The sequence below is a fragment of the Geotrypetes seraphini genome, chromosome 10 (genome assembly GCF_902459505.1).
Source record: "Geotrypetes seraphini chromosome 10, aGeoSer1.1, whole genome shotgun sequence".
Taxonomy (NCBI): domain Eukaryota; kingdom Metazoa; phylum Chordata; class Amphibia; order Gymnophiona; family Dermophiidae; genus Geotrypetes; species Geotrypetes seraphini.
The window spans coordinates 79779735-79796049 of record NC_047093.1 but is presented as its reverse complement, the minus strand read 5'-3'; the positions used below and the strand labels follow the sequence as shown (position 1 = coordinate 79796049).

Sequence of the window (16315 nt, the reverse complement as noted above, 5' to 3'; positions counted from 1 at the left end):
TCGAAGGTTTGGTGTATCAACTTTAGAACCCTGGTACTGATCAATTTTTTAGGATTAAGACAGATGTATAGGTTTCTGTTTTCCCAAGTTCAGAGCGATACTAGGAAAGCAGTTATTTTATGATCAAAGTGATGCAAAGAAAATTTTAGATGAGTTATTGCAATACAATCTGAATTCTGATTATAAATATAGATGCTTCATTAATGGATCTGTTAGCAGACAATATTACAAATGGATTGCTAGAATTAATCTCTTGGAACTCCTTGTACTAGTTGAAAGTTGGTTACAATGACATATTTGCTATTATAGACCCCTTTGTGTATTGCAGTATGGTAAATCTACATTGTTCTTTGCTGTATACACACCATTAGTGAATATGTACAGTCCTCATTGTATCTTCGCTGTAAATGTACACTCTTACAACTGTAAACCGCTCTGAACTGTTTGTGGTACTGCAGTATATAAAATAAAGTTATTATTATTATTAGATAAGACACTGTATTGTATTATGGGTGTAATATTATTGCTCACCATTTTCTTATTGTATATGCTTTCTTCTTGGATACTTTAACTTTTCATGCTTTGAGGGGTATGTGCACAGACGGAGATATCTGAGATGGACAAGTTACCCCACACAATGAACTATGGGAAATGTTTCCTGTTTTGGGTGAGCGTCAAGATGACAACTGCTTGCCGACATGGTGTGGCTCAGCTCTTACCTACTTACTCTTTTGCTTATTATGGATAAATGAAAAGGAAATATCATACTTGTCCTTCTCAGTGGCCCTGTGGATTACCATGTTACTAATCAAGCCTCAGGATCTAGAACAGGGGTGCCCAATACGTCGATCGCGATCGACCGGTCGATCCCTCAGGCAACCCCAGTCGATCACAGAGCCGGGTTCCCTTCCCTTCTTTTTTTTCCCCTCCTAACTGGTCCGCCTCTTGAAGAACGCCGGCCAATCAGAGTGCTGGCAGGGCGGGTGAAGGTCGGTGGGGGATGAAGATTAGCGTACTACAGAAGAAAGAAGCCTGTTGAGGTAAGAGCCAAGGTCTTAGTGCTGCCCATTTCAAATCGATTCACATCGGGTGAATCGATATGATTTAAAAAAAAAAAAAATCGGCCTACCATTTCTCTGATTGACCCTCCCCCCTAAAGCAGGTCGGCAGCGCTGCCTCTTGCTGGCTGGCCGCCGCCGCTCCTGCTTTAGGGTCAGTCGGGAAGTCAGCTCGTTCTGTCCCCGCCGCGCCCCGATGCCCTCCGGGCCCCTCAGGCTGTCGCTGCTGGTGGAGGAGGAAGAGGAGTCCTCGGTGCAGAGCAGGCTGCTGGGGAGGGTGGTGGAGGGGCGTAACACGCTCTCGTCCTTCTAGCGGTGGATGTGCTTGAAGGAGCGGGGAAGGGAGAAGTAGGAGTAGACGGGCTTGTGTGGGTCGTCGGTCGGGTTTAGGTAGCAATTGGGAGGGGTGCTGGTCATGGAGCCACTAGCCGGGGACATGTTGATGTGGGAGGGCAGGGAGGAACGTGCAGGCCTTCCAAGGGTACAGTGCAGACCTTCAGGGGGGACAGGCAGGCCTTCAAGGGGTAGTGCTGGCCTTCAGGGGTAGGGTGCAAGACTTCGGGGGAGGGGGGCTTGGACGCAAGGGATGGTGTGTGGGGGGGGGATAGAGATACTGGATAGGAGGGTAGTTGGGGAAAAAAAAGGGAGAGATGGTGGACCCTGGGGTGGTGGGGAAGGAGGGAGAGATGCTGGATGAAAGGGTAGTTGAGGAAAAAGTGGATTTGTGGATGGAGATAAAAAAAAAGGAAAGATGCCAGACTTCCAGGGGAGGGAAGGAAAACGAAAGGGGAGGACAGAGATAGAAGAAGGAAGAAGGAGACCCTGGCAAGCAAGTTATCAGAAGACAACCAGAGCCTGGGACCAACAAGATTTGAATAATGACCAGATAACAAAGGTAGGAAAAATGATTTTATTTTCTATTTAGTGATCAAAATGTGGCCTTTTGAGAATTTATATCTGCTGTCTATATTTTGCACTATGGCCCCCTTTTACTAAACCACAATAGCGGTTTTTAGTGCAGGGAGCCTTTGAGCATCAAGAGCAGCACAGGGCATTCAGTGCAGCTCCCTGCGCTAAAAACCGCTATTGCGGTTTAGTAAAAAGGGAGGGGGTATATTTGTCTATTTTTGTATAGTTGTTACTGAAGTGACATTGCATAAAGTCATCTGCCTTGATCTCTTTGAAAAAAAACACAGAAATATAAATGATAATTAACATTTTCTCTACGTACAGTGTGCTTTTTAAAATTTTATTGTTGGTAGATCATTTTGACTTGGTCATTTTAAAAGTAGCTCGCAAGCCAAAAAAGTGTGGGTACCCCTGATCTAGAATCTGGCAGCTTCCTAGGACAACACTCTTAGCCCATACTCCCAAGACTCTCCACCACTGCCCCAATTGCAGAACTCGCCAGTCCCAGTGAGTTCTGGAAGAGCAGCTGCAAATGAAGAGGGAAGCAGGTTGGATGCAGTTGAGGCGGAGGTTATACTTCAAGGCTTGGTGGTTAATTTGAACTGCAATGGAAGAGGAAGACGGACTTGAAGGTGAAGCTCCACAGATCTCTTCTGTTATAGCATCAGTTTCCGAGACACTGTCTATCTAGCCTGTAGTTGGGAAATGTGGTTATTAATTTTTTATTGTCCCATGGATTTTTTATGGGAAGTGATTGCAAGTCTGACTAATATATGGATTCCTTCAATGAATGGATTGGCTCAGCTTATTTACATTGTTCAGTCTGAACAAAACTAAAGTCTTTCAAGTTGAGATAGGTTGCTAATAGTTTGTAGACTGTGGAGAAGGACTCTGTATTTTATCAGCAGTTATATTCATTTATGGTTAAAGATCTTGTTTTTCTGAGAAATAAAGTTGAAAACATGGTTAGGAGTAGAAACTGAGTTTTATAAATTTTCCCCGTTTTGTGGTGATTTATGAGGAATATTTAAAATGTATATGAAATTTCAACAGATAAACTGTTTCCATGTACTAAAGTGTTTTATCTCCCAGAGAGGAATGACATTCAAGCATTATGCTGGCGATAATCCAACTATGGAGGCAGTTGATATATTAGCAATGTTGGTGTCCTCTTAAGGATTTAGTCATTTTATTTTTGCAATAGACATAATGAAGGGAATAGACTTAGTAGATAAAGACAGGTTGTTCACCCTATCCAAGGTAGAGAGAACGAGAGGGCACTTTCTAAAGTTAAAAAGGGATAGATTCCGTACAAATGTAAGGAAGTTCTTCTTCACCCAGAGAGTGGTAGAAAACTGGAACACTCTTCCAGAGGCTATTATAGGGGAAAACACCCTCCAAGACAAAGTTAGACAAGTTCCTGCTGAACTAGAACGTATGCAGGTAAGGCTAGTCTCAGTTAGGGCACTGGTCTTTGACCTAAGGGCCACCGTGTGAGCGGATTGCTGGGCACGATGGACCACTGGTCTGACCCAGCAGCAGTAATTCTTGTTTTCTTGTGTTTATAATGAAAGTTTGATTTTATCCAGATATACCTAAGGAATAATGAGGAAGCAATTCCTCTTTGATTTGCCCAGGGTTGTTGCAGGTGGGTGCTATGTTCTTTATAAAATTTTCTTGTAAGTGTGTGTTTCAATTTTGATCTCTGAAATATGCTTTTTTGCCTTCTCATTATCTGTTTTCTTGTCTGCTAGAAGTTTGCCTGCCAAGCCTTCAGTTAGGGACCCTATTGATAGCCCATGAACGTCTTTTCACTTACGCTGGCTTTTACAAAGCTGCGGTAGAAGTTTTTACCACGGGCCAGTGAGGTAAATGCTCCTACACTCATAGAATTCCTACGAACATCAGAGTTTTTTACCTCACCTGTGGCTTTGTAAAAGGAGCCCTTAGTTCCTGAGCCTGGTAGTCAGTTGTGAAAGGCTTGCTTATTCTTCTTTGTTAATTGTTTCCTTATCTCTTGAAATTACTGTACTTCTAAATTTCCTCCCAAATGGAGAACTCTTTTCTGGTTTAAGATAATTGCTCATGCTGTGTTTTCCTTATATTTATTTGAATTTGGATTTTCCCTTTCTGTACAAATGTATTTGCTTGGTTATGAAATAAGTATAAATAAAAAAGGAAACATAAATGATTCCTGTTTTAAACATTTGTTAGTATTTATTAATCATCTTTTATGAATTGGATTCACCTAAGGCTGTGCATATTACAATAGAGCCCAGGCGATCCTAGACCTGGTACTCACCAACGGGGAAAGCGTCTCAGAGGTCTCGGTAGGAGATACGCTAGCCTCCAGCGATCATAACATGGTATGGTTCAACCTTGGGAAAGGATCCCCTAAATCAATTACAAAAACAAAGGTGCTCCAATTCCGGGGCACCGACTTCGCACGCATGGGGGATTTTGTTCATCAGACGCTGCAGGACCATGCAGGGACCAGCAATGTGGAAACTATGTGGTCGTACCTAAAATCATCCATACACGAAGCAACTAATCGCTACATAAAATCAGTAGATAAACGACAAAGAAACAACAAACCCCAATGGTTCACTGAAGAGATCTCGCACCTCATTAAGGAAAAGAAAAAAGCATTTCTTTCCTACAAACGTACGCAGAGAAGAGAAACTAAAGTAGAATATAAGACCAGATCTGCAACGGTCAAAACAGCAGTTAGGGAGGCCAAACTTCGAGTGGAAGAAACTCTGGCAAAGAACATTAAAAAAGGGGACAAATCCTTCTTTAGGTATATCAGTGATAGGAAAAGGAATACAGACGGTATAGTACGCCTTAGACAACCGGACGGGAACTACACGGTGGCGGACTCAGAAAAAGCAGAACTACTAAATGAATATTTCTGCTCAGTCTTCACCTGCGAAGCACCGGGACACGGACCACAGTTGATGATAAAACAAGACGTGGATGACCCGTTTCAGAATTTTGAGTTCACACCTGGGGACGTTTACAACGAACTGGCAAGGCTAAAGGTAAACAAGGCCATGGGACCGGACAATTTACACCCTAGAGTGCTCAGAGAATTGAGAGACGTTCTGGCGGAACCGTTAGCAGTGCTCTTCAATCTCTCACTAAGTACGGGGAAAGTTCCGTTAGATTGGAAAACAGCCAACGTCATTCCTCTACATAAAAAGGGTTGCAAGGCTGAGGCTGCAAACTATAGACCGGTAAGCCTCACCTCAATAGTGTGTAAACTCATGGAAACACTAATTAAGTATAAATTAGATACGATCCTGAACGAGGGAAATCTCCGGGATCCCAGCCAACATGGATTCACCAAGGGTAGGTCATGCCAGTCAAATCTAATCAACTTCTTTGACTGGGTAACAAGAAGACTGGACTCAGGAGAGTCCTTGGACGTCGTGTACCTGGACTTCAGCAAAGCGTTCGGCAGCGTCCCACACCGCAGGCTGCTGAACAAGATGAAATCGATGGGATTAGGAGAGACTCTAACTGCATGGGTTAAAGATTGGCTTCATGGCAGACTTCAGAGGGTGGTAGTTAACGGTACCCGCTCTAAAATGTCGGAGGTGACTAGCGGAGTGCCACAGGGTTCGGTCCTGGGCCCACTCCTCTTCAACATATTCATTGGGGATCTGACTCAAGGGCTTCAAGGCAAAGTAACCTTATTCGCTGATGACGCCAAACTATGCAATATAGTAAACGGCCATAATCTACAAGATGCTATGGAGCAAGACCTGCGTACTTTAGAAAGTTGGTCCTTGATGTGGCAGCTGGGCTTTAACGCCAAGAAATGTAAGGTCATGCATCTCGGTAACGGAAATCCTTGCAGAACTTACACCCTGAATGGAGAAACTTTAACCAGGACTACGGCAGAACGAGACTTAGGAGTAATCATCAGTGCTGACATGAAGGCAGCCACTCAAGTGGAGAAGGCTTCATCTAAAGCACGGCAGATGATAGGTTGTATCAAGAGAAGCTTCGTCAACAGGAAACCTGAAGTCATGATGCCATTGTACAGAGCCATGGTGAGACCTCATCTGGAGTACTGTGTGCAATTCTGGAGGCCACATTACCGTAAGGATGTGCTCAGAATTGAGTCGGTTCAGCGGATGGCCACCAGGATGGTCTCGGGGCTAAAGGGTCTCCCGTACGAGGAAAGACTGAGCAAATTGCAGCTCTACACTCTTGAAGAGCGTAGGGAGAGGGGAGACATGATTGAGACATTTAAGTACATCACGGGACGGGTCGAGGTGGAAGAGGATATCTTTCTTCTCAGGGGACTCTCGACCACAAGAGGACATCCGCTCAAACTCAGGGGAGGGAAGTTTCGTGGAGATGCAAGGAAGTACTTCTTCACGGAGAGAGTGATCGAGCATTGGAACAAGCTTCCAGTGCAGGTGGTCGAGGCACGCAGCATCCCAGACTTCAAGAACAAATGGGAAACCCATGTGGGATCCCTACGGGGTCATGCCAAGGGATAGGGTCACTAGGACTTGAATGAGCGGGTCAGTAGAGTGAGAGTATAATTACAATTATACTTAAGGGGTCAGAAGACTTAAGGGGGTGGGTAAATAGTGTGGGCAGACTTGATGGGCTATATGGCCCTTATCTGCCGTCATCTTTCTATGTTTCTATGTTTCTAGATATAGTTTGTTGCAAAAAAAAAACAACAACAACAAAAAACCCCAACAAACAAACAAACAAAAAACCCCTTTATTGTGTTAATATGACAATAGTAAAATTACCAAATATATAAATGATACACAGTAATAGGAAGCATGATGGAACATTTGTGTAACATAAATGTGATACAAGGTTAGTACAATACAATTTAAAATAGACAAGATGGGATTGGGATGCATAAATTGGTGACTAGGTTGAAGGCAATTTATATGAATAAGATACCTTCATCTTTATCGGCATTTCATATACCACCGTATGGCCATAAAAAGGCTTTGCAGCAGTTTCTGTTAAATCAATTAAAAATACTTCACAGTAGTATCATCATACAGCCATACAAGAAATTATACATGTCAGACAAATAACAAGGCATAAACGAGATTTGTAAACCAAGGTCAATAGTTTGAAGGCGATTTGAGCGGAAGTCAGTGTTCTAAAACCAATTAAGGGTCAAAAAGGTACCCAAGCTGAACAGATGCTCACTGGAGAGGTTAATACATAACCCCCCTCCTTACTTCCCCTGTGGTCATCGACCCCCCCCTCCCACCACCCAAAGATGTAACCCCCCCCAAAAAAAATCCCCCAATACATTGTAGCCTGTGTTATGAGGAAGTGCTGAAAAGTTCTCAGCCTAACCAACCAACCAACTTCCTAATTTCTGAGCGTTATTTCATTAGGTGCTAATTTGCAGAATGAAAATTCTATGTTTTGACATTGTTTTAGATCATTGATTGAACCATATCCACGTCATTGTCTTCTTGGGTGGACTGAGACCTTTTCAACACCCTCTTGTACAGCTTCAGATTTTCATATAGACATCTGTGCCCAGGATAGCAGTGAATGTTACATTTCAAAGTCCCAGGTCAGACGTCACTATAACTTGCTTATGTTGTATGGTGAGCCCTCCAAAACCTACTGTACCTACATAAAGATGGTACCTACAGGCATAGGGACTATTGTTGTGGTGTACAGGTGGGTACAGTCAGTTTTTTTAGGTGGGTTTTGGAGGACTCACCTTACAGTGTAAGCAGTTTATAGTGACGTGTTTACTTGGGACTTTGAAATGTGACATTCACTGCAGTACCCCCTAGAGTACCCCTCAGCTTTGCTCAGCTCTCTGTGAACAGTTTGCTAAGAATGCTGGCTGCTTTGATGCCTGAAAAGCTTTCTTTTGTGCATTTTTCTTGTGGTCGTCTTTATATTTGATAAGGGCCAAAATGTCTAGATAGGTCATTTTAAAAACCTTGCTGTTTTGAAAATGGACACCTTTTCTACTGGATTGCTGGACATCTTTCCCAAAACGTCCAGACTCGTATGTAGATATCCTATTAACAATGCCCCTCTTAGCCCTTAAGAGGTAAGGGGTCGATTTACAAAAGAAAAATGGGGTTAAGGTCTTTTTCTCAAATCTTTATATTTTATAACATTTTTGCTGTGAAGAAACATGTTATCTCTGCAGTTACAAATCAACAGTTTTGAAAAACCAAGCATCTATGATATCTTCTTGATAGAAAAATTGCTCATGACATTATGAATGGATTAGTGGACATTATGAATGGATTAGTGGAGTTCATTTACCAAAATGTTTAAACATTTCATGAATATACATCCTAGCCAATTTAGCGCGCCTTAGTAAAAGAGGGGGTATACATAGTGACATAGTAAATGACGGCAGATAAAGACCAGAATGGTCCATCCAGTCTGCCCAACCTTACTCTCTTTTTAAATAACTGATTTAATTTAAATTTTCCTTCTTCTTAGCTCTTTCTGGGCCAGAACTCAAAACTCGGCCTGGTACTGTGCTTAGGTTCCATCTGCTGATGTTTCCGTCAAAGCTCACTCCAGCCAACAATTGCGCACATGAAGGGAGCGGGATTCTAGGGGCGAAATTGTGAAGGGGGATTTGAGACAATTGTGTAATTCAGAGCGCGTTGGCATCCCCCTGATTATAATGTGTGTGTGGGGTTCCCCCCAAACTCCCCCTCAGAGCGCAAACTGAAAAGAAATAGGGCGGCACGCATTTGTCTTGCCGCAAGTGTCGGGGCAGGATTGTCGACATGCCAATGTCCTGCATGCATTTGACGAGTCACACTTCCCATTCGTGCATATCAGCCTTTCACCTGCCAGCATATAGGCTCCTTCTGATTACTACTTCCCAAATGCATTACTCTGCATTTCTTTGCATTGAATTTTAGTTGCGACCATTCCTATAACTTTTGCAGATCCTTTTTCATGTTTTCCACTCCCCCATGGTGTCTACTCTGTTACAAATCTTATTATCATCTGCAAAAAGGCAAACCTTCTAACCCTTCAGCAATGTCACTCACAAACATATTGAACAGGATTGGCCCTAGCAACAAACCCTGAGGGACTCCACTACTCACCTTTCCTTCCTCTGAGTGAATTTCATTAACCACCACCTTCAGGCATCTGTCCATCAACCAGTTTCTAATCCAGTTCATCACTTTGGTTCCTAACTTCAGCCTGTTAAGTTTGTTCAAGAGTCTCCTATGAGGAACCATGTCAAAGGCTTTGTTGAAATCTAAGTAAATTTGATCCAGCTCTCTGGTCACCCAATAAAAAAATTCAATCAAGTTCATTTGGCACGATTTACCTTTAGTAAAACCATGTTGTTTTGGATCCTGTAACCCATTAGATTCTAGGAATTTCACTATCCTTTCTTTCAGTAACGCTTCCATTATTTTACCAACAACTGAAGTGAGGATTACCGGCCTGTAGTTTCCCGCTTCATCTCTGCGACCACTTTTGTGGTTGCCTCATGCTACATAATTAAAAACGAATCCTTAATTGGGCAAGCTGCTATGGAGTTCCGTGGCTTTGTGGACATTGACTCACCTCAAGGAAAACTTTATTGTTTAATTTGGGAGCCTTTTTGGTAAATGTTGACTGCTCATGCTCGTAGCAGACTGTTGAATGGTTAGCCTATTTTTTTTTTTTTAACTTTCCTTCTGGACCAATGGAGAGATACTAGTTTTCTTGGGTTGGGGAGGGGGAAGGAAAGAGTTATGTTTTAGTTTTCATTGTTGAGGATGTTTTCTTTGTGTATTTGTTTTTACAAATGAATAAAAAAATATTTAAACAAATCCTTATTTCATGATTAACTTTTGGACTATAATCTATCTTAAACATCTTTAGAAAGATTTTTCCATTGATTTCTATCCATCCTGACTCCTACCCACTTTGTTTGAGTGCCTTGAAAATTTCACACAGTGCTAAATTTGGCCTTGTAAGGTACTAATCGGCAATCAGATGGCTGGACTGATTGAAAACAACTCTGGGGATGATGCTGGAGGACCTTGCTGGACTAGCATAAATGCGATTTCTTTTTAGATCTGTAATTCATCAGGTTGTTAGGACTCAGGCACAAGTCAATGGCACCTAAGAAGAAGGTACTAATAGTGTCAGTGCAGTTTTTTGCAGTAAGAGTATGATGTAGTCACTCTGCTTGTAACCTTCTATTAGTTACACAGCATTGTGAATGAGTTGCATCCAGGGTGGATAAAAAAAAAAAAAAAAAAAATTAGATTTCTATATAATTTACCTCTCGCTTTTACAAAAGTGCGATAGCAATTTTTAGCACAGGCTGATGTGCTGTGAATACTCTGCGCTGCTTCGGACACTCATAGAGTTCCTTTGAGCGTCGGGAGCAGTGCAGAGGATTCAGCATGCCAGCCTGTGCTCAAAACCGCTGTCGTGGTTTTATAAAAGGGGAGGGTTAAATCAGACTTTAAAAAAAATTTAACTAATCTGAAAAGTTATTTTTCAAAAAAATGAAACCATCTGGTTGTAAATATTAAGATTATACCAGCAAGAGTGAGTCTTTTTTTTTTCTTAGAAAGCCAAAGTGATTTAAATCAAATCTACCCTGGTTATAGCTGATGCCAACTCTTTGTGGTCTGACCTGTATATGGAGCATTAAGAGTAGTCTGGCTTTGATATTGTTATAGCATGTACCAATATTATCAAACTCATCTCCTCAATATATGGAAAGAGATCTCTAGTTGCCGTGATAGAAAGAAACCGTGTTTAAAGTTTGCTCAAATTAAGTGAATTGTGCTATTATAAAGGTAGGCGGCACTTAAATTTTCTTTTTGTTTCCAAATTAAAAAGATTTGAAATCAAGTTAGCAGTTGGATGTTTTGATAAGCTGGCATATTTCTAGTTCTGTATATGTTGTGTAGACAATTACTGTATGTTTCATGTTAGATCCCTGCATTTTCGGAAACAGTATTTTGCAAAATTGTCATTTCTTTAATAAGACATTAACTGTTTTTTTTCTGCGGCTCTCCAAGTACCTACAAATCCAAAATGTGGCCCTGCAAAGGGTTTGAGTTTGAGACCACTGATCTAGGGTAAGGTAAACCTTTATTTACACAAGACCCATAATATCACAAGACTGGAGTTTTGGATGTCAACAGTTCCCTTGTTTTGCTTGAATACTCAGTCCCAGTATACCTGTGATGGTGTATGCTCACTGCACCAGAATTGGAGGGGAGCTACATGTGTCACAATCTTAACGTGTGTTAAAGGGTAATAACGTGTTATATTACCATAACACACATTGAAGTTATGACACAAATGAATTCAAAACACTTCATTGCTCTGTAAATAATGCAGTTTGCAATGAGCACTGTTTTTTTCTGAAAAAATTCCACCAGCAAAAAACTGGCACACTTTTTTTTTTAGTAAAAAACAAAACAAAAACTGCAGACTATGTACAAGATGCAGGCATAGTTTATTATACCGTCAGTAAATCTACAACCTTATTACCAACCAAGGGACCCGACACGGTCCGTGTTTCGGATAACACGCCTTCATCAGGGGTCCATGGTGGATAAGGTATTGAAACAAACCGCAATAAAAAGGTATCTAACAAGTGCCTGTGTGAATCCGATGAACGTGCATCGGATTCACACAAGCACTTTTTAGATACCTTTTTATTGCAGTTTGTTTCAATACCTTATCCACCATGGACCCGTGATGAAGGCGTGTTATCCGAAACACGGACCGTGTCGGGTCCCTTGGTTGGTAATAAGGTTGTAGATTTACTGACGGTATAATAAACTATGCCTGCATCTTGTATATAGTCTGCAGTTTTTGTTTTTGTTTTTTGCTTGGTCCACTGCAGATTTGGTTGGATTCTTTCTTGTTTGTGCACTTTTTTTTTAATCTCAGGAGAATTGGGCTGCAAAGGTGCTGTCCAGTGCTCCAGGGAGCATCTTAAAGGGGCCAGTACTCTAAATTGGAAGCTGCTGCCCTACCCCTCCTGATGCCCCTCTCATGCACAAATGATATAGAAAAATGACCCCTAGTGGTATTATCACGAGAACCACATGGGGTTGCTGGCTTGGGTGGGGGGGGGGGGGGAGGAGCAACTGAGGATTATTCCTGTTCCAATTCAACTAGACAGCAGGGATTATTAAAGGTAGGTCTTGTGAAGAAGGTTTTTAGGGAAGAGTGTATCGTGAAGGGGGGGTAGTCTTTGAGGCAGGGGAGTTCTGCGGGAGGGTGAGTGCTTTCATGGGGCCTTTAGAGAAGGAGCCCTTGTTTGGGGAGACCAAACAGAATTGAGTCTTTGGAGCTGGGAGCTGATGGGAGAGCCTTCCATTCAGGGGCATCAGATGGTGGGGAGCAGGGGCAGGGACATTGGAGGAGGGAGCTTATATTGGAGGGGGTTCAATGGGAGAACAACTGTAATGGATGGGGAATCAGCGGCTTGGCTGGTCCCCTTAAAAATTGGTCAGGAGCATTGGGCCATGTGAATAATGCTACTTGTGAGATTGATGATGAGCAGTATTATTCATACCCAGCAGGAGTGACTATTGCCTCAGGTTAGTCACTCCCATGGAAAATTAAGGTATGGTAAAAGCCCACTTTTATATCTACCTCCCTTTTAATATATTTTTATATTTTTAAAAAATGATTTTGAGTGTTCCTTCATTTTTATAATAGCTTTTTTCTTATTCTGTGCTCTACTTGCCAGGCATTTTAACCTTTTTGCAACATTGCACTCAGTTTACATACTGTCATTTGGTATTTTGAAGTACTGTTTTTCATATGGGTTGTAAGACTATATTGGGTAGGTGTCACTAGCTTCCTGCTTGCAAACATTTGAGGCATAATTTGCTAAAGTATTTTAATGATATATCTTTCAGGGGGAAAAAGACAAATTTTACTCATGAGTCGGGTGTCTTCTGTGAGCCATGGACGATAAGGCCTCTGTTGGGAAGATTAGTGTTTCTTCGGACTCGGTATCCACTCTTAACAGTGAAGATTTTGTCTTGGTGTCCAGGCAAGAGGATGAGACGCCTTCCACAAATAATGGTAGTGATGATGAAAAAACAGGACTGAAGGTAGGCATGAGCAAGATTACAAAGAATGGATGACATTGTGTCCAGAAGTTAAATGTGGCTTCTGTATAGTAAGTTGAGATGAGCCAAAAAAGGTGTGGGTGGGTGCAAAAGTTTCTGTTCTTTCTTGGTACCTCTGTTGTGACGCTGAAAGAGATGAGAATTCTGCTACAAACATAAGAGGATTGGTTTTAATAGAATTCATTTTTTGTTTTTGTCAGAAAGATACAAAAGAGATTAACATTAAAAAAAAAAAAAATACTGGCAAGCAATGGATGTGCCATGGGCAGACTGGATGGACCATTTGGCCTTTATCTGCCATCATGATTTTCTTTGGTTTTGGTTTTTTGTCTTTTTCATACATTCAGATTTTTAAAAAATTTTGTATTTATGCAATTTCACAAAATATTCAAGGCATTCTTAACACAAATTTTCCATCCCCAAGAATTACTGTATATACAAATGCATAAGTTGATCTCAAGGGCAGCTTTAGGTCTAAAAATGAGCAAAATGTTGTGACCCATGTATAAGTAGAGGCTTCCCTCCACTTCAGAGTTCAACTTTGCTCCTTTTTTCCCCTACCCCTTCCTCCTTGTGTCTGATTTAGCATCTTTCTCTCCCTCCTACAGGTCAGCATTTCAATTCTCCCATGTATTTTAAAATTTCTATAGAGCAACTGCAGTGATAAACCTAGGCCGTCTGCGGCGTGTTCCAGAATCCTCTTTCTGACTCAGCTTTCTATATGGGCGGGACAAGTCAGAGGGAGTGCGCCAGAGCAGGCCGCAGGTGGCATATGCATATTCTATAAACATTGGTGTAATTTGGGGAGGGGGCAAAGGAGGCATTGCCCCCCCCCTCAAATGAGCTGACAAGCTGGGTTGAAACACCATTTTTTCTTTACTGGCTGGCAGTCCCAATAGTGTGGTATCTCTCTCTCCTTTGACTGTGCAAGGCCTGTTATCGTTCCTTGCTTTCCCCCTACCCTGGAGTCTTCTAATCTGGGCTACCGGCAGCCTTAGTTAAGAAAAAGGACACCGCTATTGGCCTGCCCTGTAAGCCCTTCTCCCTACAGCTTCCTGATTTATTGGGAGAATGAGTGAAGGTGTTAAATGAGGGATAAAAGAAAAGGAGATTCCATGTGGGGAACAGTTGAGACATAATGTGAATGACAAGTTTCAGGTTTATTATAAAATTTGATTAATCGCTTATTCAAAATTCTAAGCGATGAACAAATCAATAAAATTACAAAATTAGGGGGGACAAACAAAACTAACAAAAAACTGAACCTTACAAAACATACTGAAGACTAACTTTACAAACATAATAAAACATGAGGAAAGGATGGGGAAAGAAATACAATTTGGTTAATAGAAGAAAAGACACTTATGGTTGAAAACATAGGAAGGGAAAAAACGAAGTATCTCAAAGAAGTTATGAAAATAAAAATGAAACTCCTAGACAGTCCTTTTAGTCATTAAATGTGTCTTTAAAAAGAAAGCTTTTGAGTTTGCTCTTAAATTTATCCAAATTTTTTTCCTCTCTTAAGTAAATAGGGAGGGAATTCCATGTTTGAGGAGCTGTAACGAAAAAGATAAAGTGCTGTCGTGTATTAATAATTTTAAGTGAGGGGATGACTAATAAGTGTTGGTCAATGGACCTCAGTAATCTGGGTGAGGTATAAGGAATCAATGATTTGTAAATGAAAGCCGGAGCTTTGTATATCAGAGATTTGAAAGTAAGCAAACTTAATTTGTACATTATGAGATGTGCAACAAGAAACCAGTGCGCTTTTTTAAGAAGAGGAATCACGTGATCGAATGTCTTAGCTTTCATTATAAGTTTGATTGATGCGTTCTGGATAATCTGTAAACGTCTGATTTCCTTTTGGGCTATTCCCTTGTATAGGGCATTGCAATAATCGATTTTTGAAATAACCAAGGAGTGAATTAATATGTTAAGAGACTTTGGACATAAAAATTTTGATACTGAATGGATTTGACGAAGTCTGTAGAAAGTTGATTTAATAATGTTACTAATATGATCATGGTAGGTTAATTTATCGTCAAAGATAACCCCTAAGATCTTAATGCTACTTATCAACTGTAGAGTGATACCCTTAATAGAAATTGGAAAAATAAGTTTAGGACTATCTTTCCAAGGAAAGAACATAACATTTGATTTATTAATATTAAGAGCTAATCTGTTGGTATCAAGCCACTGGTGAATCTGTTCAAGTTTCTTGTTGATTGCTAATGTTTCGAGAGAACTGTTAGGATCAAGTTGATGTAAAAACTGGATATCATCCGCTTAAGCAAATACGGTAAAGCCAATAGATTGACAGAGGGTGAAGAGAGGTGCAAGAAAAATATTAAACAAAAGAGGAGAAAGAATGGATCCTTGCGGAATACCGTATGTTGCTGAGAAACTTTCAGAAGTTGTATTGTTGAAGGACACAATTGATGAGCGATTTTTAAAATAGGATTTAAACCAAAGAAGAACCTTGAAGACCGAAGAGAGGATGGGAAACATTAAAAGGGGATGGGTGTTCTGGATAGAGAAATATACGGGGACAAATTTTATATTTAAATCGTTTTATTAAATTATAAAAAGGGACAGTATTCTGTAAAACTGTTTATGAATCATAAATAGCCTTCCATTTCAATCTAGTTTTGGTACAGCCTTCCCAAAGGTTCAGTTGCTTATGTTTTTACATCACCTGGGAAAGTACTTGGATTGTTTTTCAAACATGGGTGTTAAGAACATAAGAATTGCTGCTGTTGGGTCAGACCAGTGGTCCATTGTGCCCAACAGTTCGCTCATGCGGCGGCCCCCGTGTCAAAGACCAGTGCTCTGAAATGAGTCCAACCTCACCTGTGTACATCCCAGTTTAGCAGGAACTTGTCCAGCTTAGTCTTGAAACCCTGGAGGGTGTTTTCCCCTACAACAGACTCCAGAAGAACGTTCCAGCTCTTCACCACTCTCTGTGTGAAGAAGAACTTCCTTATGTTTGTATGGAATCTGTCCCCTTTCAACTTTAGAGAGTGCCCTCTCGTTTTCCCTACTTTGGAGAGTGTGAACAGTCTGTCTTTATCTACTAAGTCTATTCCCTTCAGTATTTTGAATGTTTCGATCATGTCTCCTCTCTGTTTCCTCTTTTCAAGGGAGAAGAGGCCCAGTTTCTCTAACCTCTCACTGTACGGCAACTCCTCCAGACCCTTAACCATTTTAGTTGCTCTTCTCTGGACCCTTTCGAGTAGTACCGTG

At 41.2% G+C, this 16315-nt stretch overlaps 1 protein-coding gene across 1 annotated transcript in view; it reads left to right on the top strand.

Moving 5' to 3' along the window:
* The window catches only part of RABGAP1 (RAB GTPase activating protein 1), a 539836-nt gene that overhangs the window by 12088 nt on the left and 511433 nt on the right, over positions 1-16315 (top strand). Inside the window, exon 2 of the mRNA XM_033960742.1 lies at positions 12857-13054. Coding sequence (XP_033816633.1) covers positions 12905-13054 — 150 coding nt within the window. The 5' untranslated portion in view covers positions 12857-12904. The remainder of the gene's footprint in view (positions 1-12856; positions 13055-16315) is intronic.